At 56.4% G+C, this 19,294-nt stretch overlaps 6 protein-coding genes across 6 annotated transcripts; 3 read left to right on the forward strand and 3 right to left on the reverse strand.

Moving 5' to 3' along the window:
* The first annotated feature begins 2,373 nt into the window (after nt 1–2,373).
* On the forward strand, nt 2,374–4,769 carry N656DRAFT_205241 (uncharacterized protein). Its single transcript, XM_064808888.1, has 3 exons — nt 2,374–3,224; nt 3,279–3,913; nt 3,979–4,769. Exons 1-3 carry the CDS (start codon nt 2,790–2,792, stop codon nt 4,580–4,582), a joined length of 1,674 nt encoding a protein of 557 aa, XP_064668002.1. The 5' UTR covers nt 2,374–2,789; the 3' UTR covers nt 4,583–4,769.
* A 995-nt stretch (nt 4,770–5,764) lies between these two features.
* Nucleotides 5,765–7,893, reverse strand: N656DRAFT_713641 (uncharacterized protein; the record flags this gene model as incomplete). Its single annotated transcript, XM_064811908.1, has 3 exons — nt 5,765–7,034; nt 7,107–7,346; nt 7,400–7,893. 3 exons carry the CDS (start codon nt 7,891–7,893, stop codon nt 5,765–5,767), a joined length of 2,004 nt encoding a protein of 667 aa, XP_064668003.1.
* Nucleotides 7,894–8,706: 813 nt separating this feature from the next.
* Nucleotides 8,707–9,481, forward strand: N656DRAFT_205352 (uncharacterized protein). The gene is made up of 3 exons (XM_064808889.1): nt 8,707–8,801; nt 8,910–9,096; nt 9,148–9,481. Exons 2-3 carry the CDS (start codon nt 8,938–8,940, stop codon nt 9,445–9,447), a joined length of 459 nt encoding a protein of 152 aa, XP_064668004.1. The 5' UTR covers nt 8,707–8,801; nt 8,910–8,937; the 3' UTR covers nt 9,448–9,481.
* A 402-nt stretch (nt 9,482–9,883) lies between these two features.
* N656DRAFT_799952 (histidine biosynthesis trifunctional-protein) lies at nt 9,884–12,549 on the reverse strand (the record flags this gene model as incomplete). The annotated part of the gene is made up of 2 exons (XM_064817944.1): nt 9,884–10,074; nt 10,143–12,549. The coding sequence occupies 2 exons, from the start codon at nt 12,547–12,549 to the stop codon at nt 9,884–9,886; spliced, it is 2,598 nt and encodes an 865-aa protein (XP_064668005.1).
* A 256-nt stretch (nt 12,550–12,805) lies between these two features.
* On the forward strand, nt 12,806–14,261 carry N656DRAFT_846843 (TFIID-31kDa-domain-containing protein; the record flags this gene model as incomplete). The annotated part of the gene is made up of 1 exon (XM_064819245.1): nt 12,806–14,261. Exon 1 carries the CDS (start codon nt 13,260–13,262, stop codon nt 14,259–14,261), a length of 1,002 nt encoding a protein of 333 aa, XP_064668006.1. The 5' UTR covers nt 12,806–13,259.
* Nucleotides 14,262–14,686: 425 nt separating this feature from the next.
* N656DRAFT_713850 (LNS2-domain-containing protein) lies at nt 14,687–17,034 on the reverse strand (the record flags this gene model as incomplete). The annotated part of the gene is made up of 2 exons (XM_064811924.1): nt 14,687–16,521; nt 16,581–17,034. The coding sequence occupies 2 exons, from the start codon at nt 17,032–17,034 to the stop codon at nt 14,687–14,689; spliced, it is 2,289 nt and encodes a 762-aa protein (XP_064668007.1).
* Between the last annotated feature and the right edge of the window lie 2,260 nt (nt 17,035–19,294).

Below are 19,294 nucleotides of genomic sequence, written 5' to 3' on the forward strand. Positions count from 1 at the left end.
GGCGGCTTGAGAGTCTGCTCTCAGCTGGCTGGACCTGCCATCTCGATGTTTCCCTTGCCCATATCATGTATGGCTATGTATGCCTCGTGTAAATGCAGGATAATATTTCGTCAGCAGCAATAAACAACGATCAGGGCGCCGGGGAAGGCTGATTGGGCCGCCCCGGGAAGGTCTGGTATCACAGGTAGCAATGCATGAGAAGGTGAGACCGAGGCACAGAGCATCCATTGAGGAGCCAGCAGGGAGCGTGGGGAAAGAAGGTGCAGCTGAGGCGTCGAGAGCGACTTGGGAAACTGGGGTATCTCTTCTCTCCGCACTTACTCCTCCACAGTCGTTCCTGCCCGAGCCAATGCGAATACATACAGGCATGTGCGACCCGTGCATGCTATATGCGTACCTCTTGGGGTAAGTAATGCGTCTCATGGGGACAAGGAGGGGTGAAGCTCTCAGGTTGTGTGACAGGGTGGGTGCACAATGGAAGCTTGGGATTGTCTGATAGGAACGAAAATATCGAACTTATCCAACCTACGACAATTGCAGGAAGTGCAGAAATGCAGGCCATCGAGAGGCCAGAGAGAGCGCGAGCGGCCCACGGTGGATGGTTCGCGGTTTTTCTGGCCATGCAGGCTGCAGCATTGCATCAGTCCGCTTTGGAAACGGCCGTGGATATACGTGTCGGCGGGTTATCGGGGTGACCGGGCTGCACATCAGCGGTTTAAGACGAGGGGATTGACAAATCGAGACATGCCGAGCTGGGGCCGGCGCCATACGCTGGTCAAGACACGGGAAGCTTCAGCCGAGCCGTTGCATTGACGACATGTACGTTTTTCTGTTGATAGGACCTGATCACAGCGTGGGCGCATCGACAAGCAGGGCTCAATATCTGCACTTCCATTGAGCCTCCAATCTCGAAGAATTGAAGAGAACGGGGACGCGCGATGGTAAGCGCCACTCGCTGCATCCTTGCTCCCTTGCCGGCCACCGGCTGCCATAAGCGGCGCCGAGGGCATGAGTATACGAAGGCTCTACGGAGTAACAAGCCGCCAAAAGGTGATGCCAGAGAAGGAACCTGCTGAGTTGGCCGGCGTCCTATCGGGAAGCCATTTGCGGTGAGGCTGGCGGCATGATCCGGCAAAACTCACCATTGGGGATTGACAACGACAGTGTTGGGTGACTTGGGTCGGTTGTGTTACATAGGATAGCCTCGACTGATACGGTAATGATTCTAATGAAGCCTGGTCTGAATTTACTTACATAAGCGCCCAAGCGAGGAACGGGTTAGGGTTTATCGACGGAGGACGGCACGGAAACCAAGCACGTGGGGGTCACCTAGGAGGAAGTGACGGTGCTGTACCGTAATCAAACCCCTTCCCACCTTCCACCACCGTATGCATCTGTGTAATTTTGCAGTGAACTGAAAATGCTCCATTGTACGCTGATCATATGACACGCGGTGTGCTCGAGAAACCAAAAATCCCACCAGGTGGCCGAAAGCGGCCAGTCCCCCGGCGAGAACCATTGCTTCGACAGAGCAGCAGAGCGGAGCGGGCGGGATGAAGAAAGGTACCTCAAGCTCCACTGGTCGGTCAGGGTCCACGTGTTCGGTGACATCTGGACAGTCTGGACCCGGGCAAATCAACGGTGGGCTTGTTTTGATGGAGAGCCTCGAAAACGATGGGGCTGCCTACCGCGGGTGGAAAAATTCAAAACTCTGAGAAAGATGGGGGGAAGGATGGCGGGGGAAGCGAAAAAGAAATCCCAACAATGTACAGTACCTTGCTGTCTCCCAAACTCCCTTACCTCACCTGGTTGAGTGAGCATGGCAGATCTGGGGCGTGCATATGTGCATGTTTTGGTACAGTACAGTACCTGCCATGTCAGGTCAACTCCAACTGCACCAATCCGCTTGCCCGTGCTTTCCCTCACCTCTTTCAGGTTCCCGTCTTGCCGCGCTAACAGGCTTCTCTCCCAAGAGCGAGAGAGGTCAATGCCGGTTCCGAACTGAGCGACACTTAATTATTCCAACTCCTTCTGCCGCTGGTTGTGGCTTGCTGCCGGTGTCCCTCCTCGGTGGGTTCTGTTTCTCTCGCAGGAAGGAGACAGTCGCGGATTGAAATTTGAATTGCAGTCGACGGTTCGTGCAGCGGGTTGCTCTTGCTTGCTTAGTTATCTATCGTCCGTTGGTTTCGTTTCCTACCTATAAACTCTAATTCTATGGATCATCCTTTCCTTGGTCGAATTGGTTTGATACATAGCCGTATTTAAGCCTTGACCGTCCGGCTTCGACAAGCTGCCATCCGCCTGTCGTGCCCTTTTTATCCGCCATCTCCGGGGTCTCCCTCGCTACCTTGGCCATTCCCCTCCGGGCTCGGCCTCTCAGGTGCATCACAACGAACATCCGTGCGACTGGGCGCCACCTTTGCTCATACTCTACGAGAGCAAGCCCGACCTTTGCTGTCGGGGCACTTTCCCGGCGGCCCTTCACCGTTGCTCACCGAGGCACCGACTTGCCCGAGTCTCGTGCCTCGTTTTGATACCCTCTCCTTTATCTTGGCCATTGCCCACCGGTTTTGGGCAAACCTCGCCGGCTCTGTCAGGCCAACCCTATCGCCTATCGGCTCGGCCAAGACGGCGTGCGAGAGGGGTCGAGAGCAGGGTTGCTGTGGGTGCATTGAGCCGTGATCGATTTTTTGTCCTACCTGGTTGGCATAGAGCCCCTGGAAATCGGCTTATAGCTGGGCTGCCGACCCATGATGGGATTGCGCCGCTGAGCGCGCGCCAGCCAAAGGATGCACCCAGCTCCCAACCTGGCCGAGGCCCCGCCGATCAAGAGCCCGGCACATGTGCACCGCCTCGCCGCCAGCCCGGAGGCGCACTCCGCCCCCGATGCCGCCGACGACGACCTTGTCCGCCAGCTCGACGGCGCCTCTCCGCGGCTGCGGAAGGACACCACCTCATCAACATCGACCACTGCGACCAAGGCGACTCTCGCCAGCATTGTCACCAACGAGACCCCGGGAACCCCGTACAGCAGCATGGAAGCCTCGCCCACCAACTATGGCGCCCAAGCCGTCTTCTCAGCCAGGGACGGGAGTAACGTTACCTCGCAACAACGGCGGGCAAATCGGCGGCGGACCGGTCCGCTGACAGCTGCCCAGCGAGAGCGGGCCCATCTGATCCGGAAAATGGGTGCTTGCAACGACTGTCGCAAGAGAAGGGTCGCGGTAAGTTCCCTCCTGTTCAGTGGCTATGTGGAACTACCGGCTTACCTTAGGTAGTGCCACCCAAATCACCACGACATGACGTGGGAGGAAGCCGCCCGGAAGTTCAAACTTGGCGATTCGTCGATTCAAGCTTTCGCGCAAACGTCCGGAGCGCGTCTTAGTCCGGCACCGCTCAACACAAATCAGAGCTTCACCCAGGAGAACCAAGGCATGGATCTCGACGTGTCGCCCACGCAGCAGCCCGCACAGCCCGGTCTGGTCGAGACCCGTATTAGGACGCCTCTTCCGTCAGCACCACGCCCAGAAAAGCTCGCCAATATGGCGCCTCTACCCGGGTTGGACAGCTTCCGGACCGACCTCCAGGGAAGTGCCGACCGAATCCTGGCGAATCCGTTCCGGAGCCGGTATGCCAATGTCTCCGCTTTACTGGTACGGTGGCAGGACGACCACGATTACGAAGCCAAGAGAGCCTTTCACGACCTGGCCAAGGTACTCGGCGAGGACTACAACTACACAGTACACGTCAAGTCAATTCCCACGTTGTCGGATGAGTGCAAGGACCCCTGGATATGGCTGTCAAGGGCGGTGGCTGACTTTATCGCGGCCCCGAACCAACGCGACGCTCTTAATATCTTTTACTACAGCGGGTATAGCTACCTGGACGGCGACAGAGACATGGTGCTCGCAAGGTTGGTGCCATGATTTCTTCTATCCGATTCTGAGCACCCATGGCTGACAGGTCTTCTACTACCAGTTCCAAGCACGCTGACCGTGCCTCGGTCATCAAGTGGAGTATCATCCAGCAATACTTTGAAAGCGCACGTTCCGATTGCTTGCTCATCTTGGACTGCGCATACTACCCTTCATACAAGACGGTTCGACAACAGGGCATGCTAGAGATGATTGCGGCAGCTGCCGGCGAGGATCACGTCGAGCTCCTCGGCAGAAGCACTTTTACACATGCCCTAACCGACCTGCTCCGGCTAAGGCCGGCTCAGCAGTACAAGGAGCCCTTCTCGGCGGCCGAGCTGCACTCCAGGCTGCTGTCTCTGTATCCGCAGGTGATACGGGAACGCAACCCGGAGAGGGAGCTCCTCGCAAGTTTCCCCGTGCCGCTGGGGATGCAGCTGTCGGGCCTAAAAACGTTACCATCCATTGTCCTCGCCCCCTTCCACCGGGGCGGGGGAGAAGCGCCGGTCTCCCCCGGAGGAGGGGGAGGCGGATCACAGCTCACGTTGACGTTTCGCTTGGACGAAAACTCATATAACGTGGATAGCTGGGCCGAATGGCTCCGCTCGATGCCACAAGGGATCAGGGAAGTGAAGGTGGAAGGTCCCTACCGAAATACGTTACGGTGACTGGGATACTTTTTTCATCAAAGCCCAGCCCCCGCCCCCATTTTGCACAGCGACATTGTCTCCTAGGCTTTCAGCAGACTGTCGAGTTTGGCGCACCGTTTTCCCAGAGCGGTGGTGAACAAAAGCATAACCGCCTACGCAGCAAACGTTTGTTCGATGGAGTCTGGTTTCATTTGGTTCCTTATTTCTTGCATTGATGATGCATATCATATAGCGTTTCTCTTTTCTTCTCATCTAACGAATTTTTATGACCACAAAATCTGTTCGTCTCGGCGCATTTTGCCCGAGGGAAAGAGCTAGTCATAGTGTCTGAGTATTACGTTTTCATTCTCCCTTGTTTTACTTTCATTGGAATTGGATATGGGGGAAGGGGATGAAGATGAAGATGGAAATGGAGAAACTGCCATCTGAGCAGAGCATATGGGGAATAGAGAGGAGATTTGGTCGTGACTGCAAGCCGCGGCGGCATGGGCGTTTGTTCCGTTTTGATTCGGGCGGGCAAGGCTTGGCCGAGTTTGGATATCCCTCTCAGTCCCTAACCCCTGATGTTTCCGCAGGCATAAACACAACCATGATGACGAATAAGAAAAAGATTTGGCCTCTCTGCTCTCTCATATTTTGTTTCCATTTTCAGTCGACTAGTGTTGTCTTGAGGTTCCCGAGTCGCGGGGATAAGCCGTCACCCGCTGCATATCATCGACTCATCTTTTTCTGACGAGGCCGAGAGTTACCTGAGGAGGGAAAAGGGGCTCATTTGATGTTACGGTCGACATACGACGTATATACGCCGGTCACTGGCGAGAAGATATTCGTCGGTGTCATGATTGAAGCCTAGCTGGGCGCCGTCAGCAAGAAACCGCATGTTGGCATTATTGAAGTTTTGCTTTGGCCGCTAAGGGCATAAATGTGATGGCTCCCGCCGTAAAGGTCATACACCACCCCTCTCACCGCTAAGTACGACCAGCAGACAAGGCATGAAGCAACAGAACTGGACGGAAACCTCAGGTTGGTATAAAATCTAGTGGTATCTCTACTAATAAACCCCCTTTGCCCACAAACCAGACCCGCGCCAAACGTCATGCAATGCACCATCACCATGGAACACCCGCCAGCAAGGGAATGGAACATCGACCGTGCAACAAATGACCCCAGTATTACTAAGCAAAGACGAAAAAATCCAAATCACAGAATAGCCACCATAACAAACACCCCCACCACCAACCCGACCACAGCCGAACTCCCTCTCCTCGCCGGAATCCCGGCAGCAGCCGAGGCCTTGTCTTCGGATCCCGGGCCCTCGTTCCTAATCTTAAAGGTAGGCTCGTACTCCCCCGCGGCAGCCGCCGACGCGGCAACGGTAGTGCCGTTCCAGCAGTACCGGTCAAAGCAGTCACTGCAGACGGACGGGACGGCGGTGCCCGTGCGGTGCAGGCTGCGGCTGAGCACGGCGCAGGCGACGCAGGCGGGCCATTGGGCGTCGAGGGCGGCCGTGGCGTTGCCCTGAGTGGCGGCGTTGTAGCCGTTGCGGATGATGGCGTCGCGCTCGGCGCGCGTGTAGCTGGGCGTGAAGGTGGTCACGTTGGACATGGCCGTGTAGGGCGCGTTGGGTAAATAGATGAGTAATGGGGGCAGGTGGCGGTCTCCGGAGAGGGAAAAGTTGGCTGGGTCGCAGCCGAAGAAGGTCGGCCGGTTGTTGAGACCCAGCGCGATGAAGGTCTTGTCGTCGGGCACGGGAGGGAACAGGGTGCCGTTGGCGATGGCGGATTGGGAGCGGTCGTAGCTCGCCCGCAGCGCGGTGCCGTTGGGCCAGTTGTAGGTCGTGTCGGCCGACGAGTCGACGGCGAAGATGACGTCGACGCCACGCAGCGGCTGGATCAGCGGGTGCAGAGGGATATTTTGCAGGTCTTCGCCCCCGTCTACCAGGTCGAGCTCGAACTCGCTGTGTGTCGGGTTGGTGGCGTTGTTCCAGCCGAGGAAGGGGTTCGGCGCGTACTGGGCAATGTCATTCTCGTTTTCGGAGAGGCCGTCCAGGACAGCGGTGGCGGCTTCGAGGAGGAAGCTGGGCACGCCGTTGATGGCGCTGATGTTTTGCAAGAGAAAGGCGTTGAAGAGCGAGCTGCTCGTGCCGAGGATGAAGCTGGCCGAGTCGAAGCCCTCGACGCACTTGCCGTCGGAGGGGACAACGCCGGCCGAGAAGTTGGAGGCGAGATAGCGCATCGGCGCGAAGCCGTAGATGGTCGGGTCGTACGAGCCCATTTCAAAGGGGTTGAACTCGACGACTGTCGCGTTCAGCGAAATGACCTTGGTCCCGGGAGCCCTTACGTCGGAAACCAAGATGGGAAAGGGCGTCCGCGAGTTGGCAAACTCATCATCCAGGACGATGCTGGAGAAGGTGTATGCCGGGCCGCCGTCTGGAGCGTCGATCAACTGATAGCTCAGTGCACGCCCCCAGCTATGGTTTTGGGATCAATGGTCAGGAAAATGTCATTTCAAAACTGGTTGTAAACTGGACGATGGGGCTTACTAGTCGGTGATGGACACCGGGAAGCCGGCGCTACGCTTGTCGTCAACTTGGCCGGCAACGTCACTCCAATACGCCGCCGTGTCAAGGATGCCTGGGCCTGGCATGTCGGGACCTTCGAAAATGGTGTTCTCAAAGGCCCAGATGCTGCTGCCCTCTCTACCGTTGCGCAGCGTCTCGACAGTGCTGAAGTTGTTGGCGAATATGCTGCTGACCAGCCAGCCGCCACCTGAGAGCCCAGCCCTGTTGCACAGTCAGTGAGACGACTCTTAGAACCCAGATTTCAAGTATCTTACAAGTAAGTGCTGGCCTGGAGAAGACCACCGATGCCGCCGGCGGCCGTGGACCCGGGGGTGCGGCTGTCGGCGGCGGACACGAAGCCGGCACCGTTCATCAAGGCACGGTAGCCACCGCCCGAGACGGCGATGGCGACGTTGGGCAGGTCCGTGATGCCTGGGGCGACCTTGCGAAGGTAGGCCTCGGCATCGAAACCGTCAATGTTTGCCCGCTTCAGGAAGTCGATCATGGGGTCGACGGTGTTAGGACGGCGCTTCTTGAGCCAGTCCGTCTCACTCTGGGAGAGGGCATTCGCGCTCCGGATGGTGGGCTTGTCCCCCGGACACGGCACCTGGGCCGGGGCGTAGCCGCCACTCGGCGCATTGGGGCGCGCACGGGGGCTGATCACCAAGGCATTGTTATTGTTATTATCTTGACGCGGTATCCTGATGGGCTCGGCGGCTGTAAGGAAGGGTTGAAGAAGAAACACTGGGAGAAGGGTGGGAAGATGCATGTTTTTGGATTTTATTTGACCACTATCATCAGTCCGGTTAACGAATCATGAGAACATGCCCGTGTAACAGCAAGCAGACCGAGAAAGAAAGAGGGAAGTGAACCAAGAACTAAACGGACACTCCAGAACGATGGACTTGGAAGTTTTATTAGAACAACGGTAACTGAAGCAGGTCTGCTGGGAAGGAATGGTAGTTATGCCAAGCAGCAACAGCCTGACAGGAACCCAGGAGCGCTGCCGGGATGGCCGGAAGGGAGGAAAAGGCTTAAACTCATGCGCCGCCTTTGAACAGCACATGCAGATCCACAGAGTGTTATAATTATTTGTTTCGTGTGGCTGGGTGCGTCCAACTGGCCTCCAGGGAGGACGGATCGGATCTGAGGCTCAGCCGTAACGTGGACGGGGGGATTGGTGTGCCCAGTTACCCTTTCGAGTTGCGACGGCATGGTTCGGTAACCTGGAGGCCGCCAAGTGTTCAATGACATGATCACTCCGTAGGCGCTAATATTTTGGAAATGCATATAATACTAGTGTAAGTTAAACCCGAGGTTCATATCCTGGGCATCGTTTCATGTTTCATATGTGCTAGGCTGTAGCCGACATCCCTCTGATGATCTTTTGCACTCGAAATTGGACGGGATGGTCAACGAGTTTGTGATACGCCAGTGGAGGGTTACTGGTCAAATGCAACGCTAGGTAATGTCAAAAAGACCCCTATGTATTTCTCGGGGCCGCAGTGATTAGGCACACGACACTATCCGTACACTACCGGCGTGTAACACTAACAGTAGCAAATTCGGTAATTTAGCAGGGTTGAAGAGCGGATGACAGGGTATCCGCAGCGGTGGGATCTGCGAGACGGGAAGCACGACTCGGGGCTTGGCAGGTTGTGGCGTTCACGTGCTGAAGTGAGTTGTCGTTTGGTGAGCCCCAGTGAGCTGTTGCGGGGGAATATCGGAATGGTGTGGGGATTGAGGAATACATAGTTACGGAGTAACGATCGTTAACACCACAAGGCGCTCCGTACGGATCCCTACCTTACCTATGAGCTTATGGAGGTTCCTTCATCGACTGGCGAAACGACGACACCATTTCATGGTACTACAGCGACGAGTACATACGCTTACTCGGCTTAGTACACTGCAGCACAGGGTGAGGGCAGTGCTGACTATCATATCGCACAATGGACACCCGGAGGCTGGTGTAAATCCCGCCCCGTCTAATGGTTTCTCGTGGTCCGACTGATTGCATTAGGCCCGAGACATGCAATTCATCCCTTTGACCTGCGCAGTGTGCCAACCACTGGAGTCGAGGCCAGACACCGGGTCGCACTCGTATGGGATTTGCGTCAGCTCCCCTCAATTCCGGCCCCCTCCACTGACAGATGATGATGATCCGGATTATACACATACCTACGAATGTACTGCGTTTCGCAGGCTGTCACAGAAGGCCATCATCGGTACGTTTTCGCCGGTGTCGTTTTCGATGTCTGGGTTATTGGCGCTGCACTGCCTGGTTGCCGTCAAACGGTTAGGTGGACAAGTAGGTACTTAGGGGCCCTGCGTGTTAAGGAGGGTACAGTAGTAGAGCGGCCAATTTTACCATACAAAATTTGCCCTGCACTAACAGCGGTCCTGCATGGTAACAAACCATGTCTTTGCGACGGGCTGGGAATTGGGACAATGTAAGCCATGGGCCTCCTCGGCGCTGATCCCAGGGAACGGAACAGGCAAGCATTCAGATGACTGATAGACCATGGAGATGATGCCTGCATACGGACACATACCGACCAACTGCAACGTACTGTACAAATGTGCTCGTCCCTGCCAAGCCGTTGCATCGTCTTCCCGCATCGGGAGAAGGACGGGCCGCCTACAGCTGCCACCCGGACCGGAACTCGGCACCTCAACTCACAACCCCCTCATACATACATAGTCTCATGGTCTCATCAAAAGCTATGTATATTGTTCGTCTCCTAGATAACTTCCATTCACCGGCTCATGTGCTCAAGCCGGATGCTCACTGCCCTCCGGTGAGCCTCGAGCTCTTCGACCTTGGCAAGCTGCATCACCGCTTCACCAACATTCCGTAGACCGTCAGCCGTCAGATTCGAGCTGGTAATGTGCTTGACAAAGGACGCCAGGTTGACCCCCGAATACTGCTTGGCATAGCCGTATGTCGCTGCAAAAACACCCCCCGTTGTCAGTACTTGAAATGTTAAGGGGTGAAACAGCCAAAGGCACACTTACGCAGCGAGTGATTCACCCCAGCCGAGTAGTCTCCCACACTCTCAGGCGTCCATTCACCAATAAACACGCTCCCGGCGTTCATGACCTTGTCCACCACCTTTTCGGCGTCCTTGACTTGAAGAATCAAGTGCTCAGGCGCGTACTTATTACTAATCTCCATAGCTTCATCAACCGTCTTGACGCGGACGGTGACGGAGTGGGCGATGGAACCGCGCACAATGTCGACACGGGGCAGCTGCATGGCCTGGCGGTGGAGCTCGTCCTCGATGGCCGCCAGCTCGGCGTCGGTGAGATCCACAGCGATCAAAACGACCTGGCTGTCGACGCCGTGCTCGGCCTGCGAGAGGAGGTCGGACGCGACAAACGCCGGGTTTGCGCCCTTGTCGGCCACGACGAGAACCTCGGAGGGCCCGGCGGGCATGTCGATGCTGACGCCCGCGTTCGTGTCGTTGCTCACGTACATCTTGGCCGCCGTGACGAACTGGTTGCCGGGTCCCAGAATCTTGTCTACTTTGCTCACGCTCTCGGTTCCGTAGGCCATGGCAGCCACCGCCTGCGCGCCGCCGGCCAGGACGATGGACTCAGCCCCGACCTTGTGGGCTACGTAAACGATTTCGGGCGTGATGCTGCCGTCGGAGCGGGGTGGGGATGCGATGACGATCTTCTTGCAGCCGGCGACCATGGCGGGGACGCCAAGCATGAGTGCTGTACTGGGGAGCACGGCGGTGCCCCCGGGGACGTACAGACCCACTGCTTCAATCGGCCTGGAAAAGCGACTGCAGATGACACCGGGCATCGTCTCCACCTGCAACGGCTTCTCTTCCTTCTGTGCCGCGTGAAACTTGCAGATGTTTTCGAAGGACACGTCAATGGCTTTTATTGTTTCTGCTGGAAGCTGCATGAGGGATTCCGGGAACGGCGCCTTGAGGACAGGCGACGTCAGCGACGTGGCCCGCTCGAACTTGTGCGTGTAAGCAAGGACGGCCTTATCACCATTCTTCCGAACATCATCGATGATCGGGGTGATGATCTTCATGATAGCGTCTGATGACTTCTGCGACGGCCGCTTCAGTGCTTCGTCTAGCTCCTCCCTCGTAACCTTGGATAAATCGTAGACCTTCATGGTGATCTTCTCCGGAGGTGTCTCCTTTGCTGTCTCTTTGACAACTGGAGCACTCAAAGTCGCGCTCGCAGCAGGCTTGATGCCTTCCTTTTCTGCCCACTTACCTTTGGCGTCCCCCGTCCTGCGCTTGACCTTGAAGCTCTTTGCATCGAGGCTCTTCTCAATATCGGCAAGAGTCACTCCAGCACCAACAGCCCTGGTCAAGGCAAAGTAGATGAGATCCGCAGCTTCAAAAGCCACCTCTTCAGGCGTTTTTGCGTCGCAGAGCTCTTCTGCCTCCTCCATGATCTTGGCTCGGAGGAGCTTTTCGTCTGAGAACAGCCGGGCCGTGTATGAGCCCTCGGGGGCCGACTGCTTCCTTGACAGGAGAGTCTGTTCCAGTTTGGCGATCCCATTCAGATCGCCGAAGCACCCAGACTGCTCCAGGTGGCAGAAGCGGCCCTTTTGCCTGACGACGAACTTGAGCGCGTCGTTGTCGCAATCCAGCGATATCCGCACCAGCTCCTGGGTATCGCCCGAAGTTTGCCCCTTGTACCACAAGCCACGCTTCCGGCTCTGGTACACACCGGTCTGCGTCCTGAGCGCCTCACCCACGCTTTCCTCACTGCTGTACACCAGGCCCAGAGCCATACCGTGCTCGTCGCAGACCACGGTGGGAATCAGGCCGTCGGCACGGTCCGACTTCCACGTAGCCGCCAGAATCTTGGGCACCGCCAGCTTTCCTGCCTGCGCCGTGCTCGTCAAGCCCGTCGAGGGCAGGATGGGAATGGCATTGCATTGGGCCGCGACGCCAATGAAGTGCTCGAAGTCCGTTCCGGTGACAGGCTTGATGAACAAGGATTTAATCTTCCTCGCATTGCTCTCCTCGATGAACTGTGCCGCATCCGCCGAGGTCGAATCGAAGCCGGAAACGAGCAAGCCGTGTTCGCTCGCCATGGCTAATTGGCCGGCGCCGCTGCCGGACACGACGGGGGCGACTCGCGAGCCAAACTCTGCAAACTCCGGGAGGCGTTCGGGCTGGACAAATACCCTGCGGGCGCCGGCATCGAGGAGCGAGACCACATCGTCGCGGGAGTCTAGGCGTGTCACGTCGAAGAAGGGGTGGAATTCGGTGTTGTGGCGCCCGAGGAAGCGCAGGAGCTTGTCGAGGGTCTGGGGAGCAGCTTCGAAGAAGACGGAGCCAAGACATGACACTTCTTCACGGTTGAGCCCCTCCTTTTCGCCGCCGAGTCCCGGGGGAACATTGACGCTAACAAGGAAGGGAAGCGGCAGCGTCGTCTCCATGATGCCAGCAGCAATCGTGGGAGACAATGGTAGGATGGGGGGTTGGGATGAAGACGAGAATGCGTAGAGTCAACTATGACTCTTTTTATCAAGTCCGCACCTATAAACTACCTAGTGCATCTGGGCTCCCACTAATAGACAAAAATTGATAACAGTCATCGCAAAGTTTCCCTCCTGCTTCGGCATCCACTATCGTCTAATAAAGCGAGGTGGGGTGTGCCTTGCTGATTTCTGCCCCTCCATCATCCGTCCATCGGCCTGTAATGCACATCAGACCATGTCTCCAATTTTTCGGTTTCGAGGGTCGCGGCGCCAAGAACAATACTTGACCTGTGGATTTTGGGTTCCGCGGTGGCGGATCATTACAGGCTCCGATTCGACCAGGGGTCCGGAGTTGCGCTCGGTCCATCACCCGGGCCATCACCGCTTCGGAAACATTGAATGAGGTGCCGCGACAGTAGCCCCGAGCTCTATTGATTTAATCACAGACACCAATCGCGATCATCAACTTATTCATGAGCATATAATCTCCCCAAACAATAACCCAAGACCATATTCTCGCGTGGAACTCCGACAGGCACGATTAAACCAGCTCGCGCATTCAAACCGCCTCCCTCGACAAGGACCGCCTCGAAATCGACCTCGTTTCCTCCTTCACGTCCGTCGCCAGCCCCCTCCGACCTCAGTCGTCTGTCAGCACCTAATCGAAAATGTCTGCCGCGGCGGCGACCGCGCCTCAAACCAACGGCGTACCATCGTCGAGCTCACAACCCCAACCGACGCCTCCATCACAAGCGTCCACCTCTGCCGCGAACCCGGCCCAGACCCAGCCCGGCTCAACAGCAGCAACAACCGCCACACCATCCACCAGCCAACCTGCTCCCTCCCAATCACAATCACAACAACCACAACAAAATCAACAACAACAACAACAACAACAACAACCACACCTCTCCTCACCACCAACAGCACCCCCAAATCCAAACAACCCAGGCAGCACCACCACCGCCCCGCGCCCCCGCGACGCGCGCACTCTCGAGCTCCTCCTCACCGCGCAAGGCGTAACCTCCTTCGAGCAGCGCGTGCCCCTTTTACTCCTCGACTTCGCCTACCGGCACACGGCCGCCGTTCTCTCCGACGCACTCCACCTCTCCGCAGACCCCTACACCTCGCACGCCGGGGCGCGGCCCTCCGCGGCATCCGGCGCAGCGCCCGTCAATGCAGGCGATGCGGCCATCACGGCCAACGCCGTGTCCTTGGCCATCGCCAGCAGGCTGGGGTTTCAGTTCCGGGGCGGCGGCGGGGGGCCCGGGCCCGGTGGTGGCGGTGGTGGTGGCGGTATCAGCAAGGACTGGCTGCTTGAGCTGGCGCGGGAGCGCAACAAGGTCGCGCTGCCCCGGGTCATGCCTAGTGAGTGGGGGACTAGGTTGCCGGGAGAGAGGTTTGTGTTGAGTGGAGTCGGGTGGGGGCTTAAGGATGTGTGGGCGGGCCAGGAGGATGTGATGAGTGATGGGGATGAGGAGGAGGATGATGAGGAGGGTGGGGATGAGATGATGGCGGACGGGGCTGGTGGGGGTGCTGACGGGAGTGGAGGGGATACTATGGAGGGTATTGAGACTGAGGATGTTGGAGGGGATGGAGTCGAGGGCGGGACGATTGGGGATGTGTTTGGGGATGAAGGGATGGAGGACGAGGAGATGGCCGAGGCGTGAGCCAAAGGGGAGTAATTAACGGGTTGTCTGGAATAAGAGATTATGGCAGAATACGCATCGTTGGGTGACATGACAAGCGTTCTGGCGTTTGGGAGGGAAAGCTTGTCTCAAAGCGTCAAAGGGCCCCTTGCTTTCTCCCGATGCTTCGCGTCCAACACCACTGAGCTCGATCTAGCACTCCTAGCCAAACTAGGTCCGCCCAGCAGGCGGTCCAATCTCTGTGAACAGCAATGAGTATACGAATCCGCTAGATACCAAATCCACAGTTACCAGCCCTGCGCCGCGCTATGCCATGCGGACAGATGCTCCTCCTGCCGGGTTATCCCTGTCTATGGCTCATGAGATGACCATAAGATGCGCCAAGTCCATCTGTCCATGTTGAATGCCTGCCATTCCTCAAACCAAACCCACCGTCGCCGCTTCGATCACTCCCTTTGCAACCTCAAATTCTTCACACCGGTGATAATCTCAGCGTCTACATCTTGCATTGTTCTGTTTGGCGAACCCCTGCCCCCATCCGCTGTGCGGACTGGTGTTAGCGCCCGCTCATCCTCCTCTTCGGCTTCGTCTCCGTCCTCTTCTTCCTCCCCGTCTCCGTCTTCATCGTCTGCGTACTCATCCTCGATCATGGATCCCATCAGACGGTCTTCATCATAGCTCCCGGTCATGACACTGCCTTCGCCGTAGTCATCCGCTGAACCTCTTGAAATGTAGCTGTCCGCGAGTCCTTCATCCGCCTCTTCCTCGTCATCCTCGGCGTACTGGCTGTCGTGATCTTCGTCGTCATGGGCCTCGTCGTCTCCTTCAGTATCACTGGCCGAGAACTCATCGAGCTCGAGCGGCGTGTCGCGCCAATACTTGAAATCGGTAAACTCCTCACCCCCGCCCTTAACGAGCGTGCTGACAGGAGGAAAGTAGTGGTCCACAACCTCACTCATGTTGACATAGCTCAGCTTCATCTTGTTGAGACTCAACAGGTCCAGTGACACCTCGGCATTGGAATTGATGGTGAAGATACGGGTGCGTGGCACATCAACTGTCCGGTATGAAATCTGGTCGGTGAAACGGTTCCCGAATCCGGCATAAAACGGGCTTCTATTCGGGCCGTAGAGACTACGGATGTCGCGCAACGTCGACATCTTGAAGATGTGAGGCTTGCGAAGGTATATCTCACGGCGTAACGCAGCCATGGTCCGGTCAGGCGAGAGGATGGTCGGCCCTCTAGGGAGACGGTATCCCCCCTGAACAATCCCGGCGAGATATGTTCTCGTCGTATCCGCCTGCCCGACGGATCGACTCGTCAGATACATGATGTTGTAACCATTGGCTACAATGTCGCTGTATAGTTTGGCAACTCCTGCGTGGGTCCAGTCTCGCCCAATCATGTTCAGCACGTGGCCGAGAGCATCTGATTTCGTGATGGTCCCGTCAATGTCCGAGATAACGACAGGGGTATCGTGTTTCCACAGGTACATGTATGCCTGGCATGTCGCTCTGTTCACTGTGAAGCTCATAGAGTTCTCGCCGGGCTTCAAGTCCAAAGCTTTCAATTGGTCGCTGGTCAGTCGCAGAGTCTTGGCGTAGTTCCGGTTAGGATCACCGGCGGCGACTTGAGGGCCGGGGGAGCTCGGAGGAGTTTGCAACGACATCTGGCCTAGGTCTGACCCCGCCCTTCTATGAGCCGGGGCGGTCTGAGACGTTGTGGCCTCGCTGCTGTCGCTCTGGTAGCCGGGGTCGGATACAGCATCGATGGCAAAACTTGGGGGAGAACGTAGCGCAGATTCCATTGCTTTCTTCATGGCAGCATCCTTTGCCTCCTCGCTGCTGTAGATCCAAAGATTTCCCCGCTCATCAACCCCAAAGAGAGCGCCAATGTCGTAATTGCCGTCCAGTTCCTCTGACAGCACTTTCCGGGCTAGAATTTCGGCTCTTAGGGCGTCTTCTTCGCTGTTCTTGAAGCCCGTCATATCCAACATCAAGTCTCCTGTTTCGGTGACATGGGATGGTATGTTGACGGCAGATAGCTCCCTGGAAAGGTTCATCGCCCTTTGAAGGGCCTCGGCGGGTGCCACAGGCGGCGGGCTGTGAGACCGATCCCTGTATCTCGGACTGTCGGCTTCGTTGGAGCCCTCATCGGTTGCCGGCTTTCGCGATGTCCGCCGCAAAATATCGTCGCTGTGAGGTCGCGGCGGGGAACCGTCGCCGACGGAGGGAATTCCCTTGGAAAGTTCCGGAGAGGTTGACCGCGGGGTGAGCAGTCCTGTTTCCGCTTAGCACTTCTTTCGACTGTTCACAGGAAACTCTAGGGAGGCTGCCTACCATCGCGCCCTATCGAATGCAATGTCGTAGGGGGAGGTCGGGTAAGGGTCATGGACCGCGCCTTCACAACATGGTCGTTTAGATCAAGCGCTTCAGGCTCCTGCAACCCCGGCTGTTGAGGGTTTAGAGGGGGGCTGGGAGCGGGTGACACCAAGGGCGACGTCTGCAAGCTCTGCGGGATGGTGTCCGTCGTCTCGAAGACAAAGAAGGCCTCACCCCCTTCCCCAAGCTTCATAGAGTAGGGCTGTTTGATGCCATTCACCTTGAACTCAACCTTCTTCTCGTATGGGCGCAAGAGCGAGAATTTGCCGAACCGCACGTGGAAAGGAGAGCATGCCAAACTTCCGTCTTCCTGCTCAACGACAATCACGTCGATGGCACCGCTGAGGGTGGCGGGATTGATAGAGTTCCATGCTGTGGAAACCGAATCACTGAGGTTCCTGACGTACTGCATGGTATGCAAACGGCCAATGCCCTAGTGTTGGGGGGCCGCTTCTCAGAGACGCAAGGGCGCGGTTGATGTAAATGCGACAGGGCTTTGCCAGCCTTATGAGGGAAGAGGGTTAAAGCATATCCCAACTGAACGTTTGACAGTGCTAGCTTATGGCTCTTGCCAGGAGCCAAGGCGATGGAGGGAAAGAATCGGGGACCGAGTCGCCACGTGAAAATCACCTCGGCCTTCTATTTCCGGTGCTCTGGAGCGAAGAATGCGACAGGATACGGAGAGGAATGTCGAGCAATACTATGGAGTGAAAATTGGCGAAGAAACTGAGCGGAATGCCAGACGGGAGGATTCGAGCTTAACTCAACATAAGACGGCATCCGTTGAAGGCCCAAACGAAGATGCGGGGGTTGGGCACTGGACAGCCAAATTCTAGAGCATGTGCTGGCTGCTTGAGGGCTTCTCGTCTGTTTCCTCTTGACAGCGGATGGAATACGTGTAATAAGGTAATCGGCTAGGCGACACTCTTCGAAACTTGTCGACCTTGAGAAGAAGCCAGGCACCTGGACCCAGATCAGCTGAAGTGCGTTAAAACGGCAATCACGAGGGCCTCAACAATCCCATCGCCCCATCAGTCAACCGGTCTTGGCCGAGCCGCGGGCCCGACAAAGTCTTGGCGGTACATGTGTGATACATTAAGCCACCTGTCAGTCACACAAGAGACGGGCTCTAAATACTCGGAGCCCACCGTACCTCAGAAGTATAATACGATGGCTGACAGTCCCCTGACTTCAGGACCCTGGTCGCACATCAAATTCCCCTCGCTGATGTCATGAATCAATCCTCTCAATTCCCTCGACGCAACACGACAAAAACCAGAACAGCAATGACTGAGATGTTTTTGAAGAATTCGGCAGTTGATTTCTTGGTTGCAATGTCGAATGCCAGCGTCACCTCTGCTACTCGAACCTGAACCTCGCACTTGTGCACTCGTTCATGTTCCAGATGCAGGGACCACGCGTTGGGACCTCAAAGTCCCGATGGCATTTGTCGCTCGACTTTAGCGGGAGGCGTGCGTTAGCCGAGCCAGCCCGGTCAACGCCGCGACTCGCATTCTGGGGCTGAACTTTGGTTGGGGAATGGGAACCTGGCGAGCCTGGAAATGACTGCGCAACCGGAGCCCAGAGCCCACCTGATCAGCCTTGGCGTGAATCCCGGCAGTTTGGTGGCCGCGTTTAGGCGGGAAAACGAATGACGATGGTTGGAAATGACTTTGCACTTCATGGATCAAGCCCTACAAGCCGGGGATCACTGACAATTGGAAACCGCTGCGATATACAGCCGGTATGGAGGGGTTGTCTTCCCCCAGCCGCCTAGCTTGAGCGAAAGACTGCTCTTGGAGTGAGGACGGCCGTTCCTAACCTCGGTTGCATGTCTCAGACCCAACACTCCGTCCTTGGATCCGACGAAGAACACCGGCGCTCAAGAATGGCCGTGGTACGATACATGACATGGGGATGTGTTACCTGGAGTGCCTATGGTCCTTCTCCAGTGCATGGGCGAGGTCAAAACTCAAGGGACTGATTTCCTAGTTTCGCCTTCGCAATTACCTCGGACAGGTGAGGCAGAGGATGATGGCTGAGTTGCAACTTGATCGACCGCCTTGCTAAGAGACCCCAGGCGGGGCTGATGAGTCGTTTGGACTACTCCGAGCCTGTGTCCCTATATGTTACCTGACACAAGGCTTTACTCCAGGTAGAGACTGGGAGAGTGACCCGGATTCGAGACAAACGTTTACAAATGAGAAAAACCGAGTATTTAGATAGCGCTACAACACACACACATTGGCTTTGAAATGCTATGGAACATTAGCCTATAACTAGCGTCAGCCTTTTCGACACTGAAGTGGATGGCGGATCCAACCCCCGGCAGTCCCGTCTGCACTAGGAGAGAGATGGTTGTCGGCGAGACTGTAGAAGAGGAATAAAGTTAGGGTGTGAGAGCCACACACCCGACTCTTGGCAGGTACCGTACAGTACTGTACAGACATCCGCCAGGTGCGCTAGGATAGGAAGGAGAGAATTGCTAACTTACCATTTGGATGCTAGATTGCTGACAGGACCGTTGACAGGAAGCGGACACATTTCCACGTTCCAAGTAGTAGAACTGGCTATTGCTTCCAAGATTACCTACTCTACGAATGGTTAACAACCTTTATTTGTACCTACCGGTATGTCTGAGGTTTTCTGGCGAACTAAAAGTTATACCCTAG

This window comes from Canariomyces notabilis, assembly GCF_033297395.1.
Source record: "Canariomyces notabilis strain CBS 508.74 unplaced genomic scaffold N656scaffold_19, whole genome shotgun sequence".
Lineage (NCBI taxonomy): Eukaryota > Fungi > Ascomycota > Sordariomycetes > Sordariales > Chaetomiaceae > Canariomyces > Canariomyces notabilis.

Bases quoted from the DNA above. Each gene is read 5' to 3' on its own strand.
- N656DRAFT_205352 (XM_064808889.1), top strand. From the start codon at position 8,938: ATGAGCTTATGGAGGTTCCTTCATCGACTGGCGAAACGACGACACCAT. The intron at 9,097-9,147 runs GTAAATCCCGCC...TGATTGCATTAG, and splicing joins ATGGACACCCGGAGGCTGGT to GCCCGAGACATGCAATTCAT.
- N656DRAFT_205241 (XM_064808888.1), top strand. From the start codon at position 2,790: ATGCACCCAGCTCCCAACCTGGCCGAGGCCCCGCCGATCAAGAGCCCG. The intron at 3,225-3,278 runs GTAAGTTCCCTC...TACCTTAGGTAG, and splicing joins GTCGCAAGAGAAGGGTCGCG to TGCCACCCAAATCACCACGA. The intron at 3,914-3,978 runs GTTGGTGCCATG...TTCTACTACCAG, and splicing joins AGAGACATGGTGCTCGCAAG to TTCCAAGCACGCTGACCGTG.